The following is a 22,433-nucleotide window of genomic DNA, read 5'->3' as shown; positions in this document are numbered from 1 at the left end:
ATTTGATATCCTAAACTTACACTACAATTTCCATGTTCCCTCAGGATAAAGACAAAGGCTCGTCAAACAAGACTCCTAAATTGGACCGCAGTGATGGTGTCAAAGAGATGAAAGAGAAAGCTCCTAAGAGGAAGCTGCCCTTCACCGTTGGAGCCAATGGAGATCAGAAAGATTCTGACTCGGGTAAGAGGCGGGGCTAGCTCTGAGAGATGCATTCTGGGTAACAGGAAGTTGAGTGAGTCTTGTGTGTTTGAGCAGCAGTGTACTGTATGTTGGACTAACAGAAGCCCTACTGGAGTTACCATTACTTTGTTGATTGGATATTATTTGGATATGAAATGCTGAGAAGGGTGAGATTTACTTTTTTGTGTTCCTATGAGAATATTTTGGGCTGTTGTAAGGTCTTAAAAGGTGGTATTTATGTGAAGTACTTTAATGCGTTTGTTTCGTTGCAGTTTAGTGTATCGAAATAAAATGCAGTCAGACGTCTTCTCTGCCTGTTAGACAGATAGTGCTTGCTTATATTTTGAATTTGGGCTGTTCTTTTTATAGCTGTAATATTTCTGCATGTTTTTGCTGGAGAAGCGCAGCCTCTCTGTAACCTTTTAGCAAGCCGTTGGCAGAAACCACCTCCTCCCCTCCTCCTCGAGACGTGGCTGTAAGGCGTGAAATCTTGCCCATTTTCCCTCTCGTGAGACAAAGCCTGAAGGGCTCATTGTGATGCTAATAGGGGGTGTGGTCACGGTCATTCTTTGACTGGACCGCTTTAATGTTTGTGTTTTTTCTCGGTCAGATTTCAACGCTTTTTAAGCTCACAATCTAAAACAATACTCCCCCAGATCAGTTTTCAGTTTTATTTACTCAATAATGCATTGGATATGGTTTTAGATTTACTTCTCAGTCCAGTTTTATTCTTTGATTTGCATCCTCAATTTGAAGGCTTACAGTCGCTGGTATGCTTGTTTGGAGTTGGTTGCATATTTTTTGCTGTATCATTGTGTCTCTCTCTCTAATGGAGTTTCTCCAGCTCTTGGCTCAGCTCATCTTATGCACCCTTACTGGGATTTTTGATGTAGTCTCCTCCCCCAGTTGGAATATTTCCAGTACAGGACTAGTTACATTTTCCCATTATTGCTGTATGCTCACACAAACATCCTTTTAGCTTAAAATTGGCGTTTAATGTTTAACTGCTATGAAGATTTGAATTATGACGTGTTATCAGTTAGGGCTGCATAACGATTAATCGCAACTAATCGTTTGCACAATAAAAGTTGTTGTTACATCATTTATGTGTGTGTACGGTGTATAATAATTTTATGTATATGTATGTATTTATACATTTTTATATTCATATATTATTTATATTATGTTTAAGTATAAATGCTTAAAAGTGATTAATCGTTATCCAGCCCTATTATCATTTGCTATGAAAATGATTAATAATTCTGTTCTGGTGTGATTGAAATGGAAAAGCAATTGCAGATGGTGACAGGGTTTTTTTTTTTGGGGGGGGGGGGGTTAATGAGCTGAGGATGGCTCCTCAAAGCAAGAATGGAGTTTGGAGAAACCATTATATAATGATTGAATGGGGGAATTTTGATCAGTAGCTGATATTTACTTGGGTATGACTAATAATCGATATGATAGACAATTTAAGTCTTATATTGTGGCTGTTTGTAAACAACAATATTGTTAAATAAAATTGCATGATTAAAAGTGCAATCCTTAACTTTTGATTGTCTTTCGCCATCTTCGGAAGAAACATAAAAGTGCAGAGTGGTTTTCCGCTACTCTGCGTGGTTAAATTTTATGTCTGTGATCACCGCATCAGAGCGGTTCTGTCATTATTAATCCACATGACAGTTAGAAGTAGATATTTACATGTAGGCATTTAAGAGATGCTTTTATCCAAAGTGACTTACAAAGATTAGGAAACAATAGAAGTGATGTGTCATAGGGAGGGAATAGTACAAAAGGTGCTTATACCAAGATACAAGTTTTCAAAACAATCCCGTTGAAAGAAAAAGAGAGTTGGTGATTTTGTTTTTTATTTGAAAAGAGATAGAAATGCGGTCAATATCTATGTCAAGTATTTTTGGAAGAAATTGGATTTCAGTTATTCTTTAAATGTTGCAAGAGAAGTGGCTAACCGATATCCGACATATCCAAGAACAGGCATCTGAAGAAGTAATATATCTGCAGCGTTGTTCTGACTAAATGAAAACTTAAACATTTCGATATAGATGGTGTCATCGGACGCGCATTTTGTCTGGCCCGAAGTTAAATTGCAGTCTGTACTTGTTTATCGGTCTCACTTGTGACCTCAGGAGCAAATACTTTGTCGAAAGAAATTAAAATGTTTCTGTTTCTAAGGATGAGGGGAAACGGCAAGGTTGGATCACCTTTGTACAAAGAGATTTGGCAGCCAGGCAAGAATTTAGGGATATGTAGCTAACATTGTATACATTAATTTTACACAATAACGTTAGTTTAGTCCATTTTCTTTAAAAAAATCCAGATAATTTACTCACCACCATGTCATCCAAAATGTTGATGTCTTTCTTTGTTCAGTAAATTCAGAAATTGTGTTTTTTGGGGAAGGCATTCCAGGATATTTCTCACTTTAACTTAACACTTAACAGTTTTGATGCAGTTTGGAATTGCAGTTTCAAGGGATTCTAAATGATCTTAAATGAGGCATAAGGGTCTTATCTAGCGAAATAATTGTCATTTTTGACAAGAAAAATAAAAAATATGCATTTTTAAACCAAAACTTCTTGTCTTCCTCCGGCTGTGTGATGCGCCAGCGCGACCTCACGTAATTGCGTAGTGACGTAGAAAGGTCTCGTGTTACATTTATGAAACGCACATTTGCGGACCATTTTAAACAATAAACTGACACAAAGACATTAATTAGTATCAATCCACATACAACAACATCGGAACGCTCCTCTTTTTCCACACTTGTAAACACTGGGGCGTAGTCTCGCATACGTCATCCGTGACCTCTTGACATGATGACGTATTACATGAGGTCGCGCTGGCGCGTCACGGGACCGGAGATGGACGAGAAGTTGTGGTTTAAAAGTGCATGTTTTTTTGTCACAGGTGACGGTCGTTTTGCTGGATGGGGCGCGTATGCCTTGTTTGAGATTCTTTAGCGTCCTTTGAAACGTCATTTTGGTGTTGGGGTCCATTAAAGTCCATTAAAGTGGGAAAAATCCTGGAATGTTTTCCTCAAAAAACATAATTTATTTTCGACTGAACAAAGAAAGACATCAACATTTTGCATGACATTGTGGTGAAAATTGACTAATCCTTCAATACACTTTAGCTATGATTTGAACAAAAGTATTTTTCTTGTTATTTATTTTGCTAGTTATCTACTCTAGATGGACTCTAGATGTTGTTATCAATTCTTGGCGGAAATCTACCGGAAGTTACGTTTGCTCCACGAAAGCCGTTTGTTTATATTGTTTCCCCTGAAACCTAATATAAATTAGGCTGCTGATGTCTTAACTGTTCAGAGGTAAAAGTCATCTCCGCACAAGTATTTAATCCCTTCAAATGTTAAAACGTCCTGCTGATATTAACACTTGATTTACCACGAGTTCTGTCACGTAATGTTTCCCATTTTGACTAAAGGCTCTTGAAATCAGACTAAGTAAATTATAAATAATTATTATAAGCTTATCATTGTGAATTGGTATGAGACAGTTTTAAACAGTTTTTTTGCGCAACAGTTGTTTGTTTTTAACTGATAAAGTTACGAATTGCAGCTTTAAATTCTCATGCATATATCATCAGTAAAGCGAGTTTCGTGATTAGTAGTAAATCGCCATCACCTGCTTTCAAATGGAGCGGCATTTACTGCACAGAGCCGTATTTAACTGAGAAGCTAGGCAAAATCGCGTTCATAATCATGGAGAAATCACTTCAGATAATGTATGCGATTTTGCAGAGCTTCTCTGTGTAGTAAATGCCGCTCCATCTGAAAGTAGGTGTGGCGATTTACTACTAATCACGAAACCGGCTTTACTGATGAGATACGCATGAGAATCGCAGGCCACCCCTACTTTAAATTAAACCGTTTAATGCACAGTAGAAAAGTTGGATGAGTTGTATGGCAAAGCATTGGATTTATTGTAATATAGGAAAAATGTCCCCAGATTTTTCCCAGTAATCAGTGCAGTAATGCGAAAACAGTCAGCAGATTTCTGCAATAATTAAAAGAAATACACAAAGTGTTTTTATCCTCCATTTTCTAGAAGGTTCCATCCGAAATGCATAATTTATTTAGCGTGTATTTTCGAGCATCTTTCTCTCCTGGGCTCCCGGTGCGTTCTGCATTCAGAGAGGCTGCGTGATTATCTGGAGTAACCCACAAGACCCAGGAGCATTCGGGATATTTTCTTACGTCTTCCGGCCTCCATCTTCTCTGTGTTTGTGATTTACCTCTGCTGCGCTTTCTTAGGCCGCAGACATCTTTGCTGCATTATGTATTAGAGAGACAACTTGGCATGGAAATTATATGCAGTGCCATTGCTCTGAAGGAGCACAGACTTTCGCTAGCGGTGATGCATTTAGCTTGCGTTTCCAGAGGATATTGCTGCAGCCGAACTGTTTATTGCTGTCTGCGCTGCATCATCTGGGATCTTTGGCCGTTCGGGCTACAGCAGACGTGGGAACGAGCGGCAGAATGTTGTGTATGAGGGTGGAGGAGAGGAGTGGGTTGGCTGATAAGAGACGGCAATATTTGCTGCTCCACTGCTGCCCACGCCTTGCTAACGCTGGCAGGCTGCTGCGCTTGCACAGGCAGTTGGTCTCCGGCTAACGTATGTACATAATTGCATTTATTATGCGTCTGCTCGCTTTAGGCCAGGGGAGAGGATTGTCTATCAGATTGGGCCGTAGATGTTTTTTTGGCCTTTCGCATTGGAGCGTTGCTGGTATTCCTGGAGGGAGGAATGTTTTTGTAGTATTTGATTTTCTGTCATGCAGCGGTCATGAATTATGCATGTTTGTGCTTTTACTGTATATATCAGATCGGGTGGTGCCTGAATCGCACTGGGCGTCTGGTTTTTGGTATGCAGCTGCCCCAGCATTCAAGATGTGAAGCGTGGCCTGATTTTACACAAGATCGCGATTAAAGATCTTGAATCATTTCATTAACATTATAAGCTTGCTCCAAGAAAAATCCTCAATTGCTTCGCTGATGACTTCCTTTGGCTGACAAAACCCTTTTTTCCCCTTTCACCCCATTTTTTTGTCATAAACCTCCTCCCCATGCTGTCCTTTCATCTACTATGCACAAAGCATCGACACGACATCCTGTGGGCACTTCCTGTCTCTTCTGCCTTCGTTTCCTGTTTTTTCTGGGCAGCTCACAGATTGCTTCTGTGTTGTAGTTTTGCAGTTCTGGTGATTTTACATCTATTATGTAGTTTTGCCGTTTAATAAGTGTAGTTTGCTAGGGCAAGCGCCATAATTGCATACGATTAAGTTTGGGCTGTTAGCAGACTTTGCAGCATTAGCTTCTCAAGATAAACCTGTTGCTTTTCAGTTTTACCCTCTTGGATGATCAAAGGCATTGCAAACCTAAGACTCAGCCAGCTATTCAGGTTGGATTTGTAGTGAAAAACAAGTTTGACCACCTTGGTCGTGTAAAGAAGGCGACTATATAGCTATTTTTATTGGTAATACAAGTATGGTAAACTCAATAAGAAAATGTGCTTTGGAGTATCTGCCTTCCATCTGAATTAGCATGTTAAACTATGCAGTGTTATATGACAATTAAGGCTGCACAATACATAGTTTCAACACCGATATCGCACATATAGTCACATTGCATATTTATTTTCCAAAAGATAAACTATTTAGGATGCTTTAGCCAGTGTTGCACTAATAAAAACGTTTTTAATTGGCAGAGAGAAATCACAGATTCAGTAACATTAATATATTTTACCTCACAGTACACATGGCAATACCAGATAATATAGTTTCAAAGAAGGTTACAAGATCTGGTCGCTTGATATTTGTACCGTGGTATATGTAATATCATGCAACTATTTTCTTAAAGTTACCTTCCCAGAGCTATACATGAAGTGCTTATATAGCATATTATTGTTAATTTCATTAAAAAGTAATTTGGTGTGTTGTTCATATCACAATATACAGGGTTCCCACGGGTCCTTGAAATCCTTGAAAGTTTGTGAATCTGGGTGAAATAATTTAAGGTTCTGGGACATTTTTGAAAAATATACATACATAGATACAAGTAGTGTGGGATAATATCATAAAATCTCTAGCCTTATAAGCACAAATGCTAAACTGTTCGCTTTAAATGCTTATATCTTCTGTATGCGAATGTTGATTCATACAAAAATGCTTTTTTGCATAGTTGTGTTTGACACATGAAAACTTCTCAGGTTACGTATGTAACTGTTGTTCCCTGAGAAGGGAACCAGACGCTGCGTTTCCCTTGCCATACTTCCTGCGTCCCTGTAACGCCGTCTTTGGCAATATTTCAGATAGCGATATACTTCCTGGCTCCCGCGTCACCCTGTCTTTGTCGTTAAGCCTCACTATTGGTTAAATTTGATATACACATTCAGACGCACCTAACCCTGGAGGCGTCCCCAAAGTGTCATCGCAGTGACGCAGCGCAAGTTCCCTTGAAAGGGAACTGTAACAATGTATTTTACAAGGGAACACGTTGTAACCTTGCTCTCACTTGAAATGTGTCCCCACATTTAGTCCTTGAATTTGAGGGTATTGGACCTGGAAAGTCTTTGAAAGGTCCTTGAATTTGAAGTTAACTAAGGTGTGGGAACCCTGAATATATACATGGGGTGGTATCAAAATATCGCAATGGCAGGTCCCCCCAATATTGTGCTGGCCTAATGACAATACAGAAGATGCTTGTGATGCTCAGATTGGAATCGATTGTCATTCCCAAATATGTGAGACATGGTCCACAAAACCAGTCATAAAGGTACATTTTTGGAATATGAGATATCTGAATAAATAGGCTTTTCATTGATTTAGGGTTTGTTTAGATAGGACCGCGATACAACCAATATTTGTCCGAGATACAACTCTTTGAATATTTGGAATCTGAGGGTGCAAAAATAATAAAATATTGAGAAAATCACCTTTTAAAGTTGTTCAAAATTAATACACATTACTATTTACTGAAATGTACTTAATATCTTCATTGAACATGATCTTTACTTAATATCCTAATGATTTTTGGGATTCAAAATATTGATAATTTTGACCCATACAATGTATTGTTGGCTACTGCTACAAATATACCTGTGCTACCTACGACTGGTTTTGTGGTCCATGGTCACATCTTTCCACCAACGATTTGGAAATATTTGGCTCATTTGCTGTCTGTAGGGCATTTAACATGTATCTGATAACTGTGAAAACTCATCCTCACGTTTGTATTAAGATGCAAACACTTCTGGTTTGATTCTTATAATAGTCTGCAGAATACAATTGGATGGATTTAACTAAATGTGTTTCTGTATTAGCTTGTCAGGTTAGCCAAAATTTCTAATACGCAAACACGCATGGATCATTGTGTCCAGTTTTGATGCCTTGAGGCACATTTTTTTTTCAGTGTACAATGTGCATCAAAACAAATATTGAAAGTTTAATAATGTAATATTGTACCAGTGTTATTATCTCAGTTTGGTCTATTTTAGTGAAAGGCTAAAAGAGCAAGCACTGCATTTTTCTGTTCCTCTCATCCACCCTTTGAAAACATGTTTAGACTGCTTCAACAGTTCATGCACTTCGAGGTTCGAAGCGAAGGAATGTGACTAAATGGCAAATGCATGCGTTCGAGGGGTTGGGGTACATTAGGCGTAAGTGTTTACAGGTGTTAGCCCAACCATGAAGAGTAATCCCTGAAAAGTTACTAGAAGAACGGTCTGGCTTTCTTGTACTATAATTTATACTTTTGAACTTTGCAAACCACTACTTTGGAAGCAACAGCAAGCACGTTTGTGTGCATCATTTTGAAGTGTGGGGTCATACAGTGAGAAGGCCGTCGTGGCGTTTGATAGCATGAGTGAGATATGTGCAATGATCTGGAGGCAGATATGTTGACACTGACATACTGAGAATAATTGATGGGTGTTTCTGTGAAGAGCAGCTGCTTTTGTCCGTTTGCAGTGGTGACCTTGCCTCGGCCACATTGAAATGTGAACACCAGCCATTTTGTAATGGGTGACAGGCTGCCAAGTCATACTCTTAAAGAAACATACACACTAGAATGGGAGGACTCGCTCACTCCTACCTATGGGACCTCTGGGAAATCTCAAACCATGGCTGCCGCCACCAGCAGGCTGTCGAATGGGCAGAATTGGTTGGGAATTGACCCGAGAGTTGTAGGTTACGGTTGACTTTCAAATATTACTAATAGCGCTCGATGCATGTTAACTTGCACTAGCTTAACTTGAATGATTTGCGAAGGCCACAGAATTCAGTGTGTTTGTTTATTTGTATGGTTTGTGGTTTAACATGACTGTTTTCTCACCCAACAGAGAAACCATGTCCTGAGCGGAAGCGCATTAAAAAGGAGCCCACTAACACCAGGAAGTCAGGCCTGCCGTTCGGGATGGGCATGCCAGGGATCCGGGCCGGGTACCCCCTCTCAGAGCGGCAGCAGGTGGCTCTTCTCATGCAGATGACGGCGGAGGAGTCCGTACACAGTCCAGGTGCGTGTTTGTCATGGACGCCACGTCTCGGGGGACATAAACGGAAAGAGGACCGGTGGCTTCAGTAGCCTCCGCTGTCCCGGCTGCACTCGCGTTATACTTCATTTAAGCACACAGTGCCACACTTAATTAAAATTCAATGTAATAAGATAACCCTCATCAATTCCCATTACTTCAGAGAAATGGATCTCTGCGATCTTAATCCACTGTTGTTCATCAGCCATCACACCAGTATTGTTGATGGAGGAACAAGGGATGCGGTTGTACTATTCCCATACGAGTTGTTTTCGATTCGGATTTAATTTTATGGGAGCTTTAGTTAAATTACATTTTAGTTAAGTTGCAAACCACACAACATTTTATGCGTGAAGTTGTGTTTATTGCTTAACTAAAGTATGCACATCTCTATTAGATTACTCAGATTTAGCTCTTCCACTACACACGGTTTTACAGATTTATTTTTCCAAAACAAAGCTGCAGGAAATGGGACCTCCCGTCAAGCGTTTCTTCATGCCAGCTATTGTGCACATTCTTTACTTTGTGCTGAATTTAAGGGTCTGAAAAATATTGTTTTAGCTGTAACGTATCTTCCCTGCGGTCACTAATGAATTTCCATGTTTACTTTGCATGGTCTGCATGCAGATTCCCTGAGCATTGATGATAATAAATCCAAGTGCAGTGGAAGATTTTGTGTACTTGGGTACATGATGTTTTCAGATATGTTCGTTGTGCAACAACGCCACCCAGTGGACAATGCAAACATGAGTAAATGAATATTGTCTGTTTTTACTGCAATGCATTTGTGGTTGTAAACGTTTGTCATTTCTAATATTTCCGTTTAGACACAACACCAAAGCACCAGTCACAGTCAAGTCTGGGTCAGAAAGGAACACCAAACTCTGCCTCAAAAACCAAAGACAAAGTGAACAAGAGGAACGAAAGGGGCGAGACGCGGCTGCACCGGGCGGCCATACGCGGGGAGGCACGCCGCGTTAAAGAGCTCATCATTGAGGGGGCTGACGTGAATGTAAAAGACTTTGCAGGTAAGAACTGTTTCTTTTCTTTTAACTTGTATATAAATGGATTAGGATATGAAGTGATTACCTTCACACATTTATATCTGTGCCTGCCTACTGGTTGAAAATTGTGTGAACAAATTAGCCAAAAATAGCTGTGCTAGTTTTCTCCATAATCTTAGAGAATGAGCAGTCTGAAAGTGTGTTTCTGTTTACATTTAGGCTGGACCGCACTGCATGAGGCTTGCAACAGAGGGTATTACGATGTGGCCAAGCAGCTGCTGGCAGCCGGGGCTGAGGTTAACACCAAAGGCCTGGACGATGATACGCCTCTACATGATGCGTCTAACAATGGCCACCTCAAAGTAAGATAATTCGTTATATAATAACTTTGAGATTACACAGATTTTATTGTGCTCTATTGAAACTGACTTTGTTTTGTAGGTTGTGAAGCTGCTGTTACGATATGGAGGAGATCCTCGTCAAAGCAACAGAAGAGGAGAGACGCCATTAAAAGTGGCAAATTCCCAAACGATGCTTAATCTGTTGCTGGGAAAAGGCACTTACACCTCTAGTGATGAGAGTTCCTCAGGTGTGTTTTGTGCAATGCTTGTGTAAATGTATGGATTGTAATAATAAATAGTGATGTGTATGAGTTTAACTTTACCAAATACCTTATAGTCCTGGTTTAATAATTAATGGTTTTTGTTTATCAACAGAATCTTCAGAAGAGGAAGATGCGCCATCGTTTGCCCCATCCAGCTCTGTTGATGGCAATAATACAGACTCAGAGTTTGAGAAGGGCTTGAAACTAAAAGGGAAGGTCATGGACCCACCCAAATCCACCACCACTCCAGTCAAGGACGAGTACGAGTTCGACGAGGATGACGAGGAGGAGCGCGTCCCACCTGTGGACGACAAGCATCTGCTCAAGAAGGAGTTCCGCAAGGAACCCGTCAGCAAGCCCAACAGCTTAATCTCCATACCCAAGATGGAGGTTAAAACCTATTCCAAAAGCAACTCGCTAACACCAAAGAAGGCTGTGCGTCGGATCGTGTCGGACAGCAACAGCTCGGACGAGGACGACAGAACGTTGTGTTTCACGCCCACGACCACACCAAGGCAACCTGCACCTCAGACCAACGCCAAGAGTCGGGACTCTACGTCAACGAGCTCTAAACAGCAAAAAGAGAAAAGTAAAGTGAAGAAGAAGAGGAAGAAGGAGACAACAAAAAATAACGTCAGTAAGGAGGTGCGCTTTGGTAAAGTGAACGACAAGTTCTGCACCTCAGACTCGGAAGTCGGGGACCTTGAGAGCGAGGATGATAAAGGCTCCATGCAGAGCTCGAACTGTGTAAAGGACTCTTCTACTTTGAGCCTGAAAGATCCCTCTGTCTATAGCTCTCTGTCTACTTCCTCTACGTCATCCTCACATGGAAGTCTAAGCTCACAGAAGCACACACAGTCTCTGGCGGAGCAGCACCCAAAGCAGTGGAGAACAGATGGGTGGAAGACAGTGTCCTCCCCGAACTGGTCTGATGTCAGCTCCCTCTCTGACTCTAGACTATCCAGCGAGTCGGACTACTCTTCTGCTGACTCAAGCGTCGAGTCCATGAAACAAGTGAAAAAGAAGGTGCCAGACAACCGAAAGAAAAACAACTCGCATGCCAATGCGTTAGACAAAAAGAACTCCGAGTTTTACAAGAACTCCAGCACAGACGGAGCCATTTCCAAAACAGACAAAGATGGAAAGGTGTTGAAAAAACACAAGGTGAAACACAAACACAAAAGTAAAGAAAAAGACAAGGCTCCAAGTGTAGTTTTGAGTCAAGACATGAATGAAAAATTTGTCAAGAGCTTTTCTTTCGACTTTGACGATTCGCGGCAGAAGTCGCTCATCGTGGAGACAGAGTCACCTTCTGAAAACAGAGTCAAACTTTCCAAACATGACAAAGATCATTTTAAGAAGGAAGACAAGCTGTCAAAAAGTAAATCTGAGGACAAGGACTGGCCGGTTAAAGAATCTCAAAAGGCGACAAAGGAAGAGAGGTCAAAGAAAATAAAAGAGTCAAACAAGGACAAGGTGAGCAAAGAGGAGAGAGACAAACCCTTAAAAACTGAAAAAGAGAGAAGCATAAAAGACAAAGTAAAGGAGGAGAAACCGAAAGCTCATAAAGATGAGAAAAAGAAAAAGTCCAAGGACAGATCTCTCAAAACAGACAAAAAGAACGAGCAAAAAGAGGACAAACATTTTAAATCAGAGAAAAGTACAAAAGAAGAAAAGTCTAAACGGGATAAGACCATTAAGGAGGAGCCGGATTATGAGGACTATGACATCAAGAATCACTTACTGGAGGACACCAAGATGAGCGCTTCAGATGACCCCCATGATCGGTGGCAGTCAGATGTTTCTTCTGACAGTTCGCTTTATGGTGATGATAGCTGGGACGCACCAGTAAAAGAATACAAAGCAAATAATGCGGTCAAGTTAATTGTGGAAACTGTAAAGGAAGAAAGCAGGGAGCGGAAAAAGGAAAATAAGGTTAAAGATAAAAAGCCAGATCATGGGGAAAAGCGTCCTGAAAAAGAAACCGCATCAAAGAAGAAAGACAAAGAAACATCTGAAAAGAACACTGACAAGAAAAAGGACTGGACTGACAAGCAAAAGTTTAATTCTGGTCAGTCTGTGGAAAAGGAGAAGAAACGGAAAGAGTCAGCAGAGGGTGTCAAAGAGAAGAAAGAGAAGGATGCTGTGGATGGCAGCAGAGACCGAAAGGATTCTTATGAGTTTTCCAAAGAGAGGAAAGACTCTAAAACAAAGCAGGAATCCTTACGAGATGACTACGGGAGTGAAGGCTTTTTTAAAGACAAAGCAGAAAATGAAACCATCTGTAAATCTGATTCAAGGGAGAGGAACCACTCTGGGAAAGAAAGGGAGAAAAAGACTGATGGTGTGGAAAAGAAAGAAAAGTCCAAAGGAGACAAACACAAGGACAAACCTAAAGACAGAAGTTTGGACCAGGAAAAAGAGAAACCAGAGAAGAACTCAGTTGAGCGGTCGATGAAAGACAAAGACCTGGAAAGAACCTCCAAAGACAAGCGGGATGTGGCTAAAGAAAAGCATAAAGATTCTCATAGCAAGGACAAAGACAGGAAGACTACATCTGAGCAGAATAAAGAGAAGAAAGACAAGACATCCCAGGACAAACATGCTGAAAAAGATTTAATCGAATTTAAGAAAGAGGAGAAAAAGCCTGAAAAGGTGAGAGAGAAGACGTGGTATAAGATCGCTGATATCTTCACAGATGAGAGTGAAGACGAAGATGACAATTATAATGGAGGTGTTGCAAAATTAAGCGATTCTCTCGGCCTGTCAGACTCCCACAAGAAAGACTCGACACCTGACAGAGATGAAATGGATCATTTCCAGACAGATAAACACAAGAAATATTCTGCAGATGGGAAAACACATTTTACAGAAAAACCAAAAGAAAAGGAACACAAAGACAAGAAAAAAGAAAAGTCAACATTTGATGCTGGGAAGGAAAGAAAAGGCTCCATGGAAAAACACAAAGATAAAAAGGACAAAGATTCAACTGACATAAAGCATAAGGAGCGTAAAGATAGAGCGTCTGTGGATTCCAATCAGGACAAGAAAATAAAGCAGAAACTTCTTGACAAGAGAGATGCTAGTGAAGAAAAGAGCAAAAGCAAATACAAAGACAAGCCAGAGCACTTAAAAGACAAGAAACCCTCAAAGGGCAGTGGTGAAAATGAGAAATCCTTGTTGGAGAAACTTGAGGAGGAGGCCATGAATGATTATAAAGATGATTCCAATGACAGAAACAGTGAAATTTCATCAGACAGTTTCACAGACAGAGGTCACGAGCCGGTCATTAGCAACTTCTACGATTCCTCTAACATCAGTATACCTGACGTGTCCGAGGAGAGAAGAGAGTCGCTTACCATCTCTACCCCACAGGACAAGTTCAGAGAGAAAGAGAGGCATAGACATTCTTCCTCTTCATCATCCAAAAAGAGCCATGACAAGGATAAAGAGAAAGTTAAGAAAGAAAAGGTGGAGAAAAAGGACAAGTCAGAGGAGATCAGAGAGTCCTACGGCCGCAGAGAAAGCTTGCCATTTGACAAAGAGCCCATGCCACTGGAGGCGGACCCTTACACTTTTCCTTATGGTTCCAAAGGTGATGGAGAAGATGACTTGGATAAAACTCTTGAGTTTGAGAAGGAGATGTCCAAAAAGGACAAGACAAACAGTATCATGAACAGTGAGAAAATAAAAGATAAAAAGAAAAAAGAGAAACACAAGGAAAAGGTGAAGGAGGAAAAGCATAAATATTCAGAAGGGTTTGGGTCGTTCAGACACTCCAAAGAAGAACAAAAGTCTGGATTAAAAGAAAACACTCAAGTCGTAACTCTCAAAGAGAAGTCTAAAGATGACTGTTCTAAATTTGATGGGAAAAATAAGGACAGAAACAAGGATATCACTGACAAAGACATTACCAAAACAAAGGTCAAAGATGAAAATGACAAATTTAGCCAGTCAAAAGACACAGCTCGAAAGGACAACCGCCCTCGTGAAAAGCTTTTGGTTGATGGTGATTTGAGACTAACAAGTTTTGGCCAGATGCTTAGTTTAAAGGATCAGGAAACTAAAGAGCACCATAAGAGACACAAAGAGAGAATGAAACAGATGGAAAAACTACGACATCGATCGGCCGACCCAAAACTCAAAGATAAAACCAAGTCAAATGAGGAAGTTAAGAAGAACTCTCACAGCGAACTCTCTTCCAAAAAATCTGCTCCCGTTGAAACTGCTTTGAAGGAGAAAAAGATCAAAGAAATTGGCCTTCCAGCTCAGTTGATGTCTCCTGATAGAAAGTCACAACCTATTGACAGTCAGAACTCAAAAGACTGGCTTGCTGGACACCAAATGAAAGAAAGTCTTCCTGCATCTCCAAGACCTGATCAGAACAGACCAACAGGTGTCCCTACCCCAACTTCTGTGATCTCATGTCCAAGCTACGAGGAAGTCATGCAAACACCACGAACCCCAACCTGCAGTACAGATGATTATTCTGATATCATATTTGATGGTCTCGAGTGTCAAAATTCTTCAGCTACCATGTCCATGAATTCCTGCTTCCCTTCCTTCTACGATGGATATTCCAACACATCACATAACTTCCAGGATGGAACGTGCATAACACCTGCAAAGAACATGCAGTTACCGCTCGTGAGTCGGTCGGCCACTTCGGATGTCAGAAGACCACTTGAGGGTGAATTCAAAGCAGAGGCGGAAAAGTTTTTACGACAACAACAAGTACCAGAAGTCACTGAATTTGAGTCGTCAGCCTCTCAAATTACTGAGGACAAGTTGGCAGCAGACAGTCTTAATTGTCTTTCTCCAGCATACTTTTCGCCCCCTATGGACATGATGTCTCCCAGGCCAGACCTGACAGAACATGATAGGATACCAGAGGAAGCTTCAGCTGTAAATTCCATCAAAGATGACATTGAACACCCATCGGAGAGTATTTACAATACATATCTCATGAAGCCCTCAACTCCAGTTCATAGACCTGACCCTCAGGAGCCTTGTCTGGATATAGCTGCTCCACCAACTCCAGCACCTGCTGCCCTGCCACCCATGGATATTGATGATCTCTCAGAGCCACACCAGAGCGGGCCTGGTTTGATGCCAGCTCACCCTGTGAGTGTGAGTGACTACTTGCCTCCTGTTGCTGAAGAACAAGAGGAAGAGGAGGAGGAGGAAGATGATGATGATGATGATTTTGCTGAGGATGCCCCAGAATGTCACCATGTTGCAGATGAGCCCATCCAGTCTAGAGATGATGCCTCGTATTCTCTTGAAATTGACGAGTCTGACAAAAAGGCGTGGCTTGAATGTTCGGATAGAAGAGATCCGGATATCATTCCCGTAACACCCACCCGTCCACAGGACAACTTCATTGAAAACCCATGTGATCAGTCCTTGGAATGGAATTCAGAAGAGCCATCTCATGACAGTTATAGGGAGGTTGAGGCGGCTGTCTCCAAGATAAGCAGCCCGTATTCACACTCCGATTGTGATCTGTCACACATTTCAAATGTTATTCCTGTGACACCTCCTCACTCTGCTTACTCCAGAGCATACTGTTCATCACAAATCTCTGATTCTCATTACGATGTCTTCAAAGATGCAGTGGAAGACATTTCATCACCAGAAAGACCTCTGTCAGAGCCACTGGAGTCAGAATCGCCTCAACTTGACACTTTCTTCACCGATTGCAAACCCAATCCCGAGGAGACGCACATGGACCTAGATGCTCCGTGTATGATCCAAGATGATAGACACGAGTCTCCCAGCTACATGCCTGAGACCACCATGTCTGTAGCCCCACCAATCAGCCAGGATCCTGTGGTTTCATGGGAAGATCCATTTTCTAGTACAGCTGATGAAATGGATGACATGGGTCCCTTCTCTATACCAGACCTTCCTTTTCAAGAGAAGGAGATGCAAGAGCCCGATATAGCAGTCCCGGAGATTGATGAGAGCAAGCATTCACCTCCTCAGATAAGACCTCCCATCAATGAGCCGAGTGAAGATGTTGAAATGATAGATGTCGACTTGCCGAGTTTGTCCAAAGCTCACTGTTCTCCTGCAATTGTGCCTCCTCATGAACCTGCTCAGGATTTGGTTACTCCCACATGTGAGGAGGACTACAGACCACCATGTGAATTGCAGCCTGAACCACAGTGCATCCCAGATGTTCCTCCAATTAAAGAAACTATTCCAGAGGTGAAGGGGACATTTGAAGAAGTGGACGAGAATAGCAGCAATTTGTTTTCTACTGACAGTGAAAAAGACTTTGAATACAGGCAAAAAGAAACAACTCCAGATGCTGTGATGCCGTCTGTTATGGCTCAGTCTCTGGAAACATCAGCTGCCACAAAACCACATCTATTAGGACCGAATCCAGTGGTTGCTTTGGGTCCCTTATTTAGTCCTCATCCTTCTGTTCCTCTCCCAGCTGTCTCGTTGAGTAACACTACCCAAGTGTCAGAGGCTCTTGAAACAACCGCTAGGTTGTCAGTGACTGTCCCAGTGACAATCCCATTTACGCTCCCAGTGACGGTCCCAGTGACAGTTCCTGTCCCGGTTCCTGTCCCAGTGCCTGAGCCACCCAAGAAAGTAGAGGAGATAACTCCGAGGATGACTCGGAAAATGGCTCAGATGCTAGCCAATCAAAACAAGCTGAGTGCTGCATCAACCTCATCAAGCAACACCAGCTCAGTATCCTCCGCACCCATCACCACAAATCACACCCCATCTAATATCACTGTTGAAAAGAAAAAGGAGTCCATCAGCTCGACCGCATCTCATGCCTCCACTCCTGCACCAGCACTGTTCACCAAAACGAAAGGCAGGCCTGTTGAGGACGATGATGGCCAGTCTCAGCATCCACGTAAAAGGAAGTTTACGAAATCGGGCCCGCAACATGTGCAGGTTCAGCTCGTTAACACAGCGATGAAGCAGACCCGGGAGATGATCCAGCAGACTCTGGCGGTCATTGTGAATGCCATCAAATTGGATGACATTGAACCTTACCACAGCGACCGTTCCAACCCCTATTTCGAGTACCTACAGATCCGCAAGAAAATTGAGGAAAAACGAAAGATCTTGTGTTACATCACACCTCAAGCTCCCCAGTGTTATGCAGAATATGTGACATACACGGGCTCCTACCTTCTTGATGGCAAGCCTCTGAGCAAGCTTCATATCCCTGTGGTAAGATTTTATATGACACTATAGGTTAACCTGGCATGACCTGATAAGATTCTAGCAAGTTTTGTCCATACCTATACCTTGTATTTATAGCTTTGAGGTAGATTTTTTGCACTTCTGGGTGCATGTCATTGACCCTGTACTTGTGGTTTGCCCAATGACAATATAGTTGAATCCAATCTTTCTATGTTGCACCTGCTTATCAATGTTTGTTGTTCCATAGATAAGTTATAAAGATCTCTCAGAAGACTATGAGTGTGCATTGAATGACATGACTTTTACTGTTGTTGTAGATTGCTCCACCTCCATCTTTATCGGAGCCCTTAAAGGAGCTTTTCAGACAGCAAGAGGCGGTTCGAGGAAAACTAAGACTGCAGCACAGCATTGAGAGGGTAAACTTGAACTTATTGCCTGTTTTAATTCTGTCTTCTCAGTCATCACATACCAATAAACTTTTGTATGTTTCAGACCTTAATTCTTTTAGAAGACTTTTTTCTAGATAGATGTTTACTAATTGGGTATTTTTGGCCTCACACCGATGTTACGCCTCTTTTCACAGGAAAAGTTAATAGTATCTTGTGAGCAGGAAGTGCTGCGTGTTCATTGCAGAGCAGCAAGAACCATTGCGAATCAGGCTGTTCCTTTTAGCGCTTGCACGATGCTGCTGGATTCAGAAGTCTACAACATGCCATCCGAGAGCCAGGTAAGTCCTGCTTATTTTAACTTTCAGTCCAAAATGTCAGAAGGCCCTCAACTACATTTAATTTGTATTATATTTTGACCTTCAGGGGGATGAGAACAAGTCTGTAAGGGATCGCTTCAATGCTCGGCAGTTTATCTCCTGGATTCAAGATGTGGACGATAAGTACGACCGCATGAAGGTAAGAAATATCCTAATAAAAAAAGTGCACGGTCCATTATTGTCATATTTGTCCTTGAAGACCATAAATGTGTATTTAAGTACTGCGAGAAGTATCGACATCTAATCCATGGCATCTCTCTCCACCCAGACGTGTTTGCTAATGCGGCAGCAGCATGAGGCCGCCGCTCTGAACGCAGTGCAGAGGATGGAGTGGCAACTCAAGGTACAGGAGCTGGACCCTGCTGGACACAAGTCTCTGTGCGTGAACGAGGTCCCCTCTTTCTACGTGCCAATGGTTGACGTCAACGACGACTTTGTACTGTTGCCTGCGTGACACAGACACACATTCAGACTCTGAGAGTTTGGTCTAATATTAATCATCTATCAAAGAGACATCAAACAGAAAGTTCGGTAAGGGCTAGCCGGTTTGAGGAGATTTCTTTGAGGAGAGAGAATATATATATTATATAGAAAAAAACTTGTCCTTTTTTGCCTGAGGAGGGACCGTCTTTTTACGGGAGAAGAACACAACTTGCACTTTCATCCTTCAAGTTTTTATGGTTTTGTTTGGGATTTAAAAAGCGACAGTGCTTGAACCTTATCCCCTTATCTGTCTTGGGTGTGATTTGGGGACAGAATTCGTCTCTGATTCTCCCCTAAACTAAATAACAAACAAGGAGCTTCCACCCACGTGCTCCAGAACCCGGGGACAGTCGGCACAGTGGTGGACACAAAACTCCAACCAACACCTCGACGTGCAGGCACAAAAAAACCCAACAGGGGGTGAAAAGGAGTGCTCGCGCACACCCTCTTGTTAAACGGACCCGAGTGTGTCGCGACTACAGCGGAAAGCGCTTTTCTCGCTGTACAGCACCCAGATCGAGGGCGGCGGGGAGCTGTGTACACGGGGCAGGGCTCAGTGCCACAGCGGAGAGGAGAGACTGCGTCCAGTTACAGGGCACGAGATCTGGCGGTCCCACGTGCCGAATCGGTCAGTCTCGGATGGTCCCTTAAGCCAGGCCCGACACGCCTGCCTTCAAAGGATTACGTAAGGAAAAGGACACATGTTAAAAGCAAACGTTGCCATCTTAAATCACGAGGCAAGGACTTACAAGATGGTCTCTTGAAAAGTTTTTCTTTTTTAATGTTTGTTTTTGGTTTATGTCTTTCTTTACTCGGGCATTTCATTGTTCCCTTTCTGAGGAAGTGACTTGAAACACTACAGAGCCAACATTAGTTTAATGGAAAAAAATACAAAAGCGCAAAAAAAATGTATTCCGTAAATGATGTACAGTTTTTATAATCATTAACCAATGTATTCTCGCTGCCTTCTAGATAATTTATTTTGCCACACATTACTGCACAGTTGTAAATAACTTATGTACTGTAACATCACTCAGTTAAGTGTAAAAAATAAATGAATAAAAGTTATCATTGTATGTACAGTTCACTTTCGGGCAGCACTTTCCCCCCTCATACCCATGGGCCAAATAGGTGTACACATCGTCAGTATTTTCCACGCGAAGCTCCTCGAGGTTCTTGTCCGAGATCTAGATTGTCATTGTTAGTAAACGTCATCATTTCCCTCCGTCAGGGCCACTACTATAGTTTTCAGATGTAGCAGAGCAACTATGGATTTATTTAAAGAATAGTAGAGGTATATTATTCATCATTTTATTACACGAGTATATATCTTTAAAAGTATAAACCAAGAAAATGCCTTTATACATTTAACGTCTCTGATTTCTTCTAAAGCTGCACAAGTCATAGGATTGAAGATCTTACTTCATTTCGAGTCTGTCCAAATATAAAACCATTACACCATCCTACATTCATTATAAACTTTTTTTCTGCACTATACAAAAAGATTCATTTAATAAGTTGGGTTAATAAAAGTACGACTTCTCATTATCTGTATACGTGCTATAGGCTTCATTCCTATCTTTTCAATATTTTGTTTGTTTGGTTTTTTTAAGAGTAAGATTGTGAACTAGCGTGATAAATCTTACGCAAACTATTCGACAGACGTTTTGCATTTTTCTCCCAATCCCAAAGGTTTTTAATTTGTCTTCTAACGTGACTTTTATTGCATGACACTTTGAAGTGATCGTCTCGCCACCCTTCTTTAAAACACTATGTCAGAACAGAACGCAGACACCTCTGGTTTTACCCTCACTATTTGTATACATGGGCTCTGTGACTGTTTTTCCATAGTTAACATCCTTGTCAATCTCCTCTCACAGTTGTTGTTTTTTGTTTTTGTTGTTTTTTTAGTAAATTGCACCAATGTCATTTTTTTTTTTTTTGATTTTGCTTTACCATCCGAGTAAACATTTACATGTGTATGTTTAAATTTATCCATCACCACCGCAGAGGGGAGTACAAATTGTTTTTTAAGCTTTTATTTCTAATTATTAGATATTGCTTTTTCAGGTAGGGGGCTTGAAAATGTTTGGATATTTTACCGTTCTTCATTACCTGCCTGTACTTCAGTGTGGTTGTGTGATGTCTGCTCAATCATCCAGGCTAGAGTTTTGTTTCGTTCTTGTTTCTTTATCCGTTTCATGTGAGTCTGAAAATCCCACATGACGCAGTTCTGTATGTGTGCATTGAGTCTGGGTGCAACAGGTGTCGGTAGTTTCGCAGCTAGTTGTTTTGGATAACTAATGTCCTGGTATTTTGAGTACCGTACAGTGCAAAAAAAAACGTCAAATGCGAATATCCGTTCAGATCATGTTTGCTTTGAGTGCTTTTGTTTTCTTTTGTGTCGTGTAGTTTCTACTTTGTTTTATTTCACAAGTACTTTTGATGTAACTCGGTGCATTTTATTTTACCATGACAAAGTGACTTGTTAATTCAATGGTGTATGTATCATCGCTAAGCCCCCCCTGTATGCGGATTGTTTACAAGCTATAATGTTCCGTTGTCTTCTTATTTGGTCATTCCCACATTGGAAAAGGCTTGGAATTGTGATGGTATATCCTCGTAGGTTTTATTCTGGGGTTAAACATACTGTATTTGATTTAATCTTACACATAAGCTTGTTGTCTGCGATTCACTGATCTCTGTCTGCAACACGTTACCTCTTAGTATAAATGAATCAGTTCACGTTCGAGTCTTTAGGATCAAGCCACAATTTCAAGCCTTTTCTGTCCACGAACACGACAGATATTTCTTGCAATGGAACTGAACTCATGTAGTATACTTCATAAATAGTGAGAAACGGCCTATTTATTATCTTTCTGACACCTGTGGTATGTTTGATTCGAAGGTCTCCGCTGTGTAAATTTTCCTATTGTAATGCGTAAACGAGACGTTGTATATAATTGTAAATAATATTCCAGGACGTTTTGCACCCTCCTCTTTGTACTAGTCGAAACTTGCGTAGAATGTGAGGTTCTAACAGCAACGAGACGTATCGCGCTCGCTGCCGGTGATGTAACAATGTATCTTTTTTATTTGTACAATGTAGTTCAATTGTGTACATATTGTTGGAGCAGCTATGGGAGGGAGGGGTTTGTTGATGCTATCGTCAGTGCTGTCAAAGATTCAGTACTTTCACCTTTAGCTGTGTTGATATCCTGCGATTTAAAAGCGAGAAACTAAAAAAAGACAAAAAAAACTTAACGGAGAGGAAAAATTCAAAATTGTTATTTTCTACACTTGCATGTACAGAGAGCGCGAGAACTGCTGTTGTTCCTCAGAGATTATGTTCGTAAATAAATTTTTGAAATGACTTGCTTTGTGGTTTCTTTTGTGTGATTGAACAAACGATTAATGAACAAAGAGTAATAAGACAGACACGTCTATTTAGACCTGATTGTAGTATTAATATACTGAAAGATATAGAAGGTGTCCAGCATCAGAATTTTTAAAAAGCCCTTGAAGCCAATTTGGTGTGAACTTACTATAACCATTATTTTTAGAGGATTTAAAAAATATTTCCTATAGAGTTATTTAAATTTTTTAGATGAACATTATAAAAAAATATCATTACCACAACATGATATTACATT

The 22,433-nt window shown here is 41.1% G+C and overlaps 1 protein-coding gene across 1 annotated transcript in view; it reads left to right on the top strand.

Annotated features, from left to right (window-relative positions):
* The window catches only part of ankrd11 (ankyrin repeat domain 11), a 143,680-nt gene extending 121,527 nt beyond the window's left edge, over window positions 1-22,153 (top strand). Inside the window, exons 4-13 of the mRNA XM_055216289.2 lie at window positions 45-183; window positions 8,559-8,732; window positions 9,575-9,775; window positions 9,971-10,113; window positions 10,193-10,340; window positions 10,468-17,558; window positions 17,849-17,947; window positions 18,115-18,258; window positions 18,344-18,436; window positions 18,566-22,153. Of these exons, the coding sequence (XP_055072264.2) occupies window positions 45-183; window positions 8,559-8,732; window positions 9,575-9,775; window positions 9,971-10,113; window positions 10,193-10,340; window positions 10,468-17,558; window positions 17,849-17,947; window positions 18,115-18,258; window positions 18,344-18,436; window positions 18,566-18,751 (8,418 nt within the window). The 3' untranslated portion in view covers window positions 18,752-22,153. The remainder of the gene's footprint in view (window positions 1-44; window positions 184-8,558; window positions 8,733-9,574; window positions 9,776-9,970; window positions 10,114-10,192; window positions 10,341-10,467; window positions 17,559-17,848; window positions 17,948-18,114; window positions 18,259-18,343; window positions 18,437-18,565) is intronic.
* Window positions 22,154-22,433: the final 280 nt, after the last annotated feature.

The sequence above is a fragment of the Misgurnus anguillicaudatus genome, chromosome 21 (genome assembly GCF_027580225.2).
Source record: "Misgurnus anguillicaudatus chromosome 21, ASM2758022v2, whole genome shotgun sequence".
In the NCBI taxonomy this organism is placed as follows: domain Eukaryota; kingdom Metazoa; phylum Chordata; class Actinopteri; order Cypriniformes; family Cobitidae; genus Misgurnus; species Misgurnus anguillicaudatus.
The sequence above is the reverse complement of the archived record's forward strand: the minus strand, read 5'-3'. Positions and strand labels throughout refer to the sequence as shown.